Source organism: Gastrolobium bilobum, unplaced genomic scaffold (assembly GCF_033153095.1).
Source record: "Gastrolobium bilobum isolate Gb01-03AN ecotype WA unplaced genomic scaffold, APGP_CSIRO_Gbil_v1 utg94232, whole genome shotgun sequence".
Taxonomy (NCBI): Eukaryota; Viridiplantae; Streptophyta; class Magnoliopsida; order Fabales; family Fabaceae; genus Gastrolobium; species Gastrolobium bilobum.
The window spans coordinates 96,750-107,856 of NW_026898556.1; the positions used below are offsets into that span (position 1 = coordinate 96,750).

General features: G+C 32.0%; 1 protein-coding gene across 1 annotated transcript; it reads right to left on the reverse strand.

The window, feature by feature from the left end:
• Positions 1-186: 186 nt before the first annotated feature.
• Positions 187-10,043, reverse strand: LOC133317368 (cellulose synthase-like protein E1). Its single transcript, XM_061519225.1, has 12 exons — positions 9,772-10,043; positions 7,892-8,195; positions 7,158-7,298; positions 6,916-7,050; positions 6,238-6,450; positions 5,789-6,013; positions 5,334-5,681; positions 3,930-4,454; positions 2,282-2,482; positions 1,715-1,901; positions 1,488-1,595; positions 187-311 (listed from the first exon to the last, which is right to left on the reverse strand). Exons 1-12 carry the CDS (start codon positions 10,041-10,043, stop codon positions 187-189), a joined length of 2,784 nt encoding a protein of 927 aa, XP_061375209.1.
• Positions 10,044-11,107: the final 1,064 nt, after the last annotated feature.

An 11,107-nucleotide genomic window follows, 5' to 3' on the forward strand; every position in this document is an offset into this window, starting at 1 on the left:
TAGCATAACAGTGAGACAGGAATACATGTCCATGTGCCTAAAAAGAAGTGCCGAGCTGCTAAATAATTTTCAATCTGGTAATCACTATGCATGCAATTTAACCCATAAATGCAAACAAAATTTGATGGACTAAAAAGTTTGGTTCCAAAATCTTCACACAGTTAATTGCAGTGTGATAATTAGACTCTATATCACCAGCTTTCTTTCAAAGAGGCGCCGAAGAAGATAAACTTGGAGGAAACTGGCACCAACTAGTGCTGCTGCTTCAAGAATGGCCTTGTGAACTGCTCTGGAGCTCATTGCATTATTTACTGCAATTGCAATAGAAATCTAGTCAGATATAATTTGTTATTCTATCTAATTTGTTATTTTATAATTTGTTACACACTCAATCTTGCTTATTGATTTTATTTATATTTAATGGTTCTGATTTATTAGATCAATAATCAAGATTGAGGATAAGACTTCTTATTTTTATACTGGTATAAGAATAATCTATCCATTATGTATAGGGCGTCTGAAGGAGTAATTCATTGTATTTTATTAACCATTCAATTTGTAAAGGGTATCCTTCGTGAACTTAAGCGTGCACAATCTATTATCATCATCCATTCTCGTGAATAATTTATTCTAAAATCATGTTAAGTACAGTATAAATTAAGATATAACAGAGTCAATAACCACGAAGTCTGAAATCTCATGTTAAGAAAAATAACCGGTTGTGAGAAAATAGATTATGATGACAAATATGATAATTTAATAAATAAATTCTGCAGAAAGAAAATAAAATTTTCTAAATTGGTGTTAATTGACCAAGTCCAAGGTACACACTATCCAACTGCAAGGCCTTACTCTTTTGCTTCCAACAATTACTTAGACTAGAAAAGGAGCAAGGCTTTGTGTCTTAAACAGAGAATCAAGACATAAAGTGGCCAAAATGTCAAAAACTGAATTGACAAGTTTCTTCCGATGTTGGAAAGTTTTTAAGACCTAGTAGGCTAGTATTCTAACAAGTCTCACTTTTGAACACAAATGAATAGTGGCTCAACCACACCCAGTCAACTTGGAAATAAAATTAATCAGCTGTGATATTCAGAAACCAGATACTTCTTCCCACCCCCCTCTTTTTTCAAAAAACAATTCTTATTAACATAAGTATATCAAACTCAAATGGTTTATTATCTATAATTTACTTTTCCCATTCATCATCCTCTATTGTTATACCTCCACAATTTTATTTTAATTCAACAATAATAGTCCTAAAAGGGCAAGCATGAAGCAGAGATAAAATTGTTTCTTTATGTTTGAATCCCAAAAACGTCCTTTTAAATATGCAAACGTAAGATTATATATAAGAATTGCTCTCACTCCACCCTCGCTAATCAAGGTTTAAAAGGGAGTGGTTTTTTTTAACAATAATAGTCCTCCTTAGACATTTGAAGCCATGAAATTGAACCAAAAGAAACTTATTGTGATATGTGATGTACCTATTGCCTGGCGTTCTGTCTGAGCCTCAAGCCAATGCTGTTCATACTGAATGTTAAAAAGAGCTTCCTCTAACTTTATTACGTGTTCTAACAAAGGATTAAAATGCTCTGCATAGATGAAGATATCAACAGTAACTCTCACCAATCCAGAAGGCTTCACAGTTGCAAAATGGACCAAAACAAACTAAATTGTAACAAATTTTTATTAGTAGGCACGTATGGCTCACCATCTTCTGCATGCTGATCAAAGTATGAATAGTGGTTAGAATGCACATCAAAATCAATTGTCTCATGATAGGGAGACTTATTGGTGAAGCAGAAACGGTGAGGTCCACTGTCTCGAGCCACAAATTCAAATTTTTCACTTATCTTGTCACGAAAATCTTGAATTCGATCACCAGAAGGCCCCTTTACCTGATTATTTCAACAAAACTATTGAATTAGTAGTTGACTTCTGAAGCATGAAGAGGGCAAACAGCAAATTCCGATGCACAAGGCTTCTTAACTTGCAAGAGCAGTTATACGTAGTCTTATCTTTGTAATTTTACAAAGAAGTTAGTTTCCCAAACTTGAACCTAGGACCTTCTCATCACAAAGAGTAATCTTATTGCTACTCTAAGGCTCGCCTTCAAGGGAAAACCTAGTGCACAAGACTCGCCGACTTACGAGGTAGGGATGAAAGGCTAATATACAATGAAGAGTTACACATAAATTTAAAACGAGGAATCTCTTAAGATAAGAAAAGCAATTTAACACACAGGCTCTGATAAATATATATATATCATAGTGCTTACCATAAGATCTACACCATCTTGAGTATATTGCTGCCAACCTGAATCAACCTGGATCACAACAAATGAAGCATGGACTCTATCCCCTCCATACTGAACATTATGAGAGAAGCATTCTTCTCTATCAATCACAAATCTAATTCCAAGCACTGCATTCAGGTTTAATAAGATTACCATTGCAACGGTGAAATTGGGTAGTCCCATCTTCATCTCTTTCTCTACATTGACACATTCAACAATCAACAACACTCTAGTGAGCATGCTAAAAACTTTATTTGCTTTATGAGTTATCCCCAAGTCTAATTGCATTATTTCCCATCATCATTTTCCTCAAAACTCCCAATAGTGCATGACACTAGTCCATCAGTTTTTTAAGCTATTTGAAATTATTTTCCTTTCCACAAATTTCATATTAATTATCTATCACCTTTTGAAATGTTGATTGTGTAAAATAAAATATATTCCCTCTCATTCCATCCAAAATTCAGGGAAGGCATATATCTATTATGCAACTGATAAGTGATATATACTATGTTACAAAAATGAATTCCAAATTAAGAATTTAAGTATTCAATATAGATCGCATAAGGACGAATCAATATGATTAGAAAGATACATTTGCAAAAATCAAATAGAAGAATGTTACCTTTTTTCAATCGAAGATTTTACTCCAAAATGAAATCAGAAACAAAAAGGAAGTAAGGATTCAACAAGAAAAAAAGAAAAGAAAGAGAAACGTAAGATGGTTTGTTTTGTAGAGCAGTTCGTGAAGTTTGAGGTTTTCGATTTCAATACAGAGCTGTGATCCTCTGCGAATCGAGTTTAGAACAAAATATGTGTTGGATGAATAACGTTCGTTTGATAATTAGTATAGTGGGTACTTATTTTTTAAAAATTCATTTGAAGAATTTTTATTTAGTATATTTACTGAACAAGATTTGTATATAATATAATGTTTTTCACTTTTTATCCAAATTTCATAGGGTAATGTGTCACAAATCAAATGTAATATATATAAAAAGTAAAAATGACCTAGTGTAGGTTTGGAAATGGCTTAACTTTAGAAAATAATCATTTTTGTAAGTTCTCTTTGTAACCTTAAAGCTTTTTAGCCCTGGAATAAGTCAATCCAAGCAAACTTAAACATTGGCAAAAGTTACAAAATATATACTTTTACCCAAATCATGGTTTGCAACTTTCCAAATGGGAAAACAAATATACGATTATCAATCTTTTTTTGTCTATTTAACATGAAAAAAATTAAGTTAGTTGATTAAACACAAATGCAATTATACCATATCAGTTTCGTGTGAATCAACATCCCTCCCAAATTAATCACTGCTATGATGATAGATTGATAGTAGAAAAGGGAAACATTAAAAGTTTCCTTATCTTCCTAGTTAAAAATAATGATAAAATTACATCATATCTCAAAAGAGCAAAGGGCAAATCGCGATACACAAGACTTAAACACATGGCTTAGTCATAAAAACAACCTTACCGCTATGCTAGAATTAAATCTTAACTAACTTGAAGATAAAACATTACAACAAACTGGCATGTTGAAGAATAATACTTCTCTTCCTATTAAAAAAGAAAATTAAAGTAGAGGCACTTGTTTTAATCATGCAAAGCTGAAGGAGATAAATACACCTAGAGCCAGTGCCGTTGATTTGATGGCAGTAGATCTAGGCAATCTGCCATTGTCCTTCCTTAAGAAAAGGCCATGGTATAGAGGCAAATTGATGAGAACCAGAAAGCCACACAACAGAACTTGTAACACCATTTTCTCATAAGCTCCAAGACCACCTTCCCTTAGCACTGCATCCTTCAACACACTAAGAAAACAAAACAAATTGAGCAATGCAAGTGTTGCTAGTATAGTGAACATTGGAGAGGAGGTTCCAAAGTCCATAATTTCTTTATAATGGCGTTTGGAAGCATCTTCTTCTGTAACCTTGGCTGTGATTGTAAAGGCTGAATCCGAGTATCCAAAAAGCTTCAAGATGGTGTCAATATAGGCAAATAGGTAAGAGCTTGTTCTCTTGTATAGCCATATCCGTAAGTCATTCCACCAACCTTGAAATGTGCCTCCAGAGAACAAAAACTCCAACAAACTATAACTAGTTTCCCCGAGTATTACATATGCAAAAGGTATGAACCATGGACTTGACATCTGATAAATCCAACAATAACCAATTTAACACATGAATGCTCAATACATTTTATGTATTTGCTTAGAAAAATCATGTTCATATATACACATTTGTGTAGGTACATGCAGTGGCGGACCCAGAAAATTTTCTTTATGTCTGCATACTTAGGGCAGGGGTTCGAGGGTGCCGCCCCCGGTTTTTTTTTAAAGATCATAATCATGATCCAATTTTTGCTTCCACTTCAAAAGTAAAGCTTTGGTGAATCAACCAAAGTTTTAAGGAAATAATCGATAATGATAACTAAAAAATAAATAAACACCACAAAAAAATATTCGTAAAATATGGTATAATTGTAGGGGTTAATCGATCAAAAACCCACCTTTTTCGATGTCTATTTGATCCAAAGTTGACCAGTTTTGTTTCATAAAAAAACATGAAAAATTCCGTGTAATTCTCCTCCACTCTTTACCTTTTTCCTTTTAATCTTCCTATATTTTTTTTTTTACTTGACTTGAACCACACATTCTATGTAAATTTTTTTTTTCCTCCTAATCTGCAAGTGCGGACAATGGAACCAACCTAGGTCTGCCATTGGGTACATGTATGCACACATATTAATAGGGTCTAACTACAAGTCATTTTGGATGTCCGTGTATGATTTTGGGAAAATTTGAGTTAGTTCCTTAGAAAGCTTTTCCACTTTGGTTTTGGTATTTTATTCCCAAAAGAACAAAGAAAATGAATTAATGTAACAATGAGTAAAACAAAATAGCACAAAAAAGGAAAAAGAATTTTAGCAGGGCACACTTTTCTATCTACAACTCTATAAACTATGAGAAAATATGAATGAATTCCCTTTATTTAATTAAAATTAAGCACTTAGAAAAGAGGATTTTTACCTTTGGAAACAAGGGAATGCCTTTAAGGAGATAGAGTGAAGGGATGATGCAGTAATATAGTGTTGCTAAACAGTTAGGTGCCCACAAGCCATAAGTACAATATCCCATTTGGAGTCCAAAATTGATCCTTCCAAGAGCATACCACACAGTACTGTACTTGGAAAACAAAATTTGAAAGTTTCCTTCAGACCATCTCTTATGTTGAACAAGTGTTTGAGACAAAGTGGTTGGAGCTACTCCTAAGAAAGCCCTCCTTGGTGGGTTGCAGTACACTGACTTCCATCCTTGGCATTGTATAGACAATCCAGTTATCACATCCTCCACTGGACACCCATATTTCAAACCTATCTGCAATTCAGAAAAACATTATGCAGCTAAATTTAGTCACAACATATTTACTCTTTTATAATACTATGAGGAGTGTGTGTGTCTGTGAAAGAGAAAAAGAGAGAGACCTCTTTTCCCCATAGTGTGTTTTCTTCATAGGTGCAGCTTGCAAGAGCCCTTGATTTTTCTTCTAGTTTCTGAAAACTTGCTTCTATGAATTGGTCATCTTCAATCTTCCAGTCATTCCTGTATTGATCACTGAACTTCATCCCACAGAGACTGTCTCTCTTGTGAAAGCAGCCAGTTCCTATATACAAAGGGCCACCATAACCGTCTGCACCATGGAACTCCACCTTCATTTCATACATAAAAAATCCACAAAAGTTTAAGCTATCAGATAAAGACGTATAAATAAATTTATCAACAATAATAGCATAATGCTATTTATATGCAGGACTACAAGGACGAAAAGCCTCTCCCAACCAAATTTTTAACATAACTTTCTAATTGAACTCGAGACAACATGTTAGAATTTAATATTTAACTTGTTAAGCTTTTGATTCTACAGATAACTTACCTCGCTAACTGATACTAAAATACTTCCATATAAATCATTCTTAGTGACATTCTCATAATGCTGTGGATACTGAACAAAAGCAATTTCATGGCCTTTCTCTTCATCCATGAAAAAACAGAGAGCATCCCTCACGGATTGTGAATTGTTTGAATACATGTCACAGTCAACATTAAGAATAATTTTCCCGTTGCTGATATTTGAAGACACCCTTAACTGCATTTAGACCAAACAAAAGAATGTGAGCTATTAATATACATCATACTTCATACCAACAAGCACATATTTCATACTTGTCACTCGTAACTAATTAGGCACCATATTCATACAAATTCACGACCATGTTTGAATAATTGATAATGTGCCAAATCAAATAATTTGTATTCGTGGAGTGATCAAATAGCACCTATGGAGTGTGCACTTTAATGTGAACTAACTTTTTGTACAAACTAGCATTAAGTACAATTTTCTAAATTTTATACGTATAAAAATTATCAAAGATTAACCAATATAAATAAGAGTATGGTTATATTGATAATATTCTACTCAAGAGTGTCTTACCGGTCAGAGATAGTGTAATTGTAAGAGTTTGTAAATAAAAAATTTATAAATATAATATTTTTCTATAAATAAATAATAAATTAAAACTATAAAAGAAATTTATATATATATAATATATACCAATGAATTCATAGCTCCAGCTTTGAAATTATGGGGATATTGGGGCCTCTTCTCGCGAGCCAAATACACCAGAGTTGGCAAAACGAACCCATCTACATCTTTTGAGTTATTTGGATCATTTTTATGAAGTAGTATCTAGTAAGAAAATCAAAACATAAGTGTAAACAAGCATCAGGGCATGTGCTATGGTGACAAAACTGCTACACTAAATTGAATTGAATATGCTTAAGAAAGCAATTTACTTGAAGAATTGTGTCATGGTCACGTCGAGAAGAATATGAATCCCACTGAGAAAATCCTTTATGCTTTAAACGTGCTTCTTTGGGTACACCACCCAATTTGGTTGCATCTTCAATTCGTCTTTCCATTTCGTTGTATAATTTCTACAACATGAAACAAAGAGAACTATAATTCTCTATAATATAAGAAGATAAATATTGTTTATATCAAAAATTTTAAATAAAAACTTTAGTCTATTATGTTTTGTCAGTTACTATTTTTTTTTTCAAACTTCACTTCTTCTTTTTTCTAATCATGATTGATTATGAGGTATTCGTAACAACTTTCTAATAAAAGCTTTGGCACCATGTATTATTGTTATATTTCAAAATAAGAGAAAAAAAAAATATGTTTCTAGGCGTGACTTTGAATCTCGTTGACTAGTAAGGATATGTAGTTCCTTCGAAATCGTCAAAGAGATAAAGATATGTCCTCACCCTGATGGAATACCGATATCTAACTTTATCTATGTATCCAAAATAATGTACGAACACTATAATTAATAAGAAAAAGTTATCTTATATCAAAATAGCATGCATATTACAAACTTCAAAGAAGACTTTGTTTTTATTTTTTTTGGTACAATTATATTCTCATTCTCATTCATATTAGTAACTAAAATTATGTGTTAATTAACAAATCCTTGAAATTCTAGGTTCTAACAATTCAAATTTAGATGATTGATTACTATATATACCTTGATAGCTTTCAATTCTTTGGTTTGATTAGGGTCACTATTAAAATATGCAGCAGGGGACCTGGGTTCCACATTGAACCTCTTGCAGAATGGAACCCAATGCTTTGCAAAGGTAAAAGCCTCTAGCATAGCATAGAACGTGATTTCTGAGGCAGCATCATCCGAGAGATACACACTTGTCTTCTCAGGTGGATAGTCATAAGCCATAACTGATAGCACTGTATTAATCACCATCATGGGTGGCTCAATCTCTGGGTCTGCTGTGCACACAAAGATGTCCACTCTTGGCAACCTATTCTCATATCTGTTCCAAAACACACACATATCAGTTTCCAATTCATCTTTGTTAAATAATATATCTGTTGGAAATCGATGCACACACAAAATTGACAAAACAAAAAAAGAGAAAAGAGAAGAGAGATTGACACGATGATTTATCCTGGTTGACCCCATATAGGCTACGTCCAACTTGTCTGTACTATATTCACCTCACCGCCACTCGTTACAAGGGCCCTCATCGCCATGCGAAATATGAGCCATACCAATATCCATTCATGACGAATTTACGCCGATATAAGTATTGCTATACCATTTATTAGCTGTTATAATAAAAATTGGGTGTAATATTTCTTATTGTTATGCTCATATATTAGTTAAGTAAACTGTTATATTATATATATATATATATATATATATATATATATATATATATATGAGACAATATTTCTGCAGCCACTTTAGGTAAGGTTGTCTACAGTCACCCCATTTTAGCTAAGTATGACCGGTCATGCATTAAAATTGCATTTTCTCTCTCCGCCACGTCAGTCGACAATGTCTGAGGAAAGAAAAAAAAACAGTTTTATAGTTATAACTAAGTATGACCGGTCATACTTAGTTAAAAAGGGGTAGCTGTAGATAAGCTTATCTAAAGTGGCTGTACAAATACTTTTCTCATATATATATATATATATATATATATATATATATATATATATATATAGGAGAGATCATTTGACTCCAAAGTAAGACTTATAAGTCTTACTCCTCATCCTAACCGTTGATTTCCGTCCATCCAATGGTTACTTATATATATAGGGTTCGTTTTTTCTGCAGTTACTGCAGATAAGTTATCTGCAGTAAGTCCAATACGACGTCATTTTGGGACAGAAATCGTGGTATTTTATAATTTTAATTTATTTCAGGGTTATAATAGTCTTTATATTTATAATTTTTTAAGATTTCAATACCAAAACAATGTCGTTTTGGGAATAAATGCAAATAACTTATCTGCATTAACTGCAGAAACATTTTTCCCATATATATGTGTGTGTGTGTGTGTGTGTTTAGAATAAATGACTAGTATTATTACACAATTAGTTCGTTTATGTGTGTGTGGAAATATAAGAATCATGTTGTAGGAAGGAAAATCTGGTCATGTTATCAATTATAACTATATGCTACAAATGTATGTGTGTGTGGAAATATAAGAATCATATTATAATTATATACTACGGATAATACATAGTTATATTATTAAAATTATTTTTTCTCTCTTGTCACGTCAACCGATAGCTTTCTGAGGAGAGAGAATTTATTTTTTAATATTATAATATGTAATATTCATAGTACATAGTTATATTTTTTTGCATGACTAAATTCTTTCCTGCAACATTACGGATTGAAACCCCATATATAAATAAAATTAACAGTTAAGAATTTAAAATTATTTTATCAAATAATTTAATTTTATATTCGTAATAATAAAGGGGAGATTCACATTATTTAGTAAGACCAGCATATCATTTTATCAAATATAATAAACAAGAGGCTTGCAAAGAGAGTATTTGCTAAAATTTGAGTAAAAAATAATGATATAGCACCTTTGAGAGAGTCTATTCTTGAAGGGTTGCCTGAAGACAAGGTTCCATCGAAGTGCTTGAGTGAGTACCCAATAAAAGCCAAACCATAGCTCTGCACCAAGCAAACCAAGACATGCCCATTTTCCATCTTCACCATTTCTTGTTATGTGGCTCAACCTGTAAACCCAGATGAAACATATACTCACAAATAATGAGATTGCAAAGGTCCTATAGATGAGCCTCCCTCTTCCCCTTCTTGTCTCAAATAATGGGGAGTATTCACCACTGCCCATAACTATCAATTATATATGTCTATCTCTTGCAACTTGTTAATTTCTCGTGCTTTTAATTGTGGTGCATTGTTTTTCATAGCCAATATATGTATATACAAAGGCATTGACGTTTGAAAGTTCATTTATTATTCTTTTGTCCTTTTTTGTTTGGAGCTATTGTGCCTTGTTTTTCAAAGATTAAACTTGCTTTGGTGGCCATCGAAAAGTGGTCAAAGGTAAGTGAGAAACGGCTATGATGAAAGCAATGACGATAACGGATAAAATTTGGGGTGACTAACTAATAATATATCATTTTCATAAAATAAATGTTTGCAATATAAATCTAAAAAGTTATTTCGATGGAGATTTTTTAATGGTTTCTATCAGGTCCTCTCACTTCCTGGGTTAATAAATTTGAATCGAATTCGTGATGCGTAGTTATGGAAACTCTAATATCATGTTAATAATTATTTTAAATAAAAGTTTAAGCGGTTATATTATATTCTTTTTAATATTTTTATATTGATCTAATAATGCACAATTATATAATTAAAATAAATAAATAAAGCACCACTAGGGTTAGCCTAGTGGTGTGGGGTGTGTGTGTTAAGAGTGTGTGTAGTGTAGGGTGTTGTGTTCAATTCCTTGTAACCTCCAAAAAAAAATTAAATAAATAAAATTTGGGAGAATACAGAGACTCAAATCCAAAATTAGAATAATTAGACCTGATACTAGTTAAAATCTATGAAAATAAATAAATATTTACATTGTTTTAATTAACTTAAATCACAGAACACGACTCTTTTTGCGTATTTAACAAAAAAAGTTATACTTTTTGATGTTTAATAAGTGATATTATAAACTTAAACACATTATTATGAAATCAGTTGAATCACTGAGTTATTTACGTCACTAATTTAACTAGTATATAGATTATTAATTTAACAAATTTACTACATTAATTAAATTTATATAAGAATATATAAAAAATATAATAATTAAAAGTATTTACAAATATATATAATTATGACTTAATAATTATTACTGTATGTATTATTTATTAACAGGTTTCAAACCCAACAGAT

Bases quoted from the DNA above. Each gene is read 5' to 3' on its own strand.
- LOC133317368 (XM_061519225.1), bottom strand. From the start codon at position 10,043: ATGGGCAGTGGTGAATACTCCCCATTATTTGAGACAAGAAGGGGAAGA. The intron at 6,014-6,237 runs GTAAGTTATCTG...TATGAAATGAAG, and splicing joins TTTTAGTATCAGTTAGCGAG to GTGGAGTTCCATGGTGCAGA. The intron at 1,902-2,281 runs GTAAGCACTATG...TGAAATAATCAG, and splicing joins AAGATGGTGTAGATCTTATG to GTAAAGGGGCCTTCTGGTGA.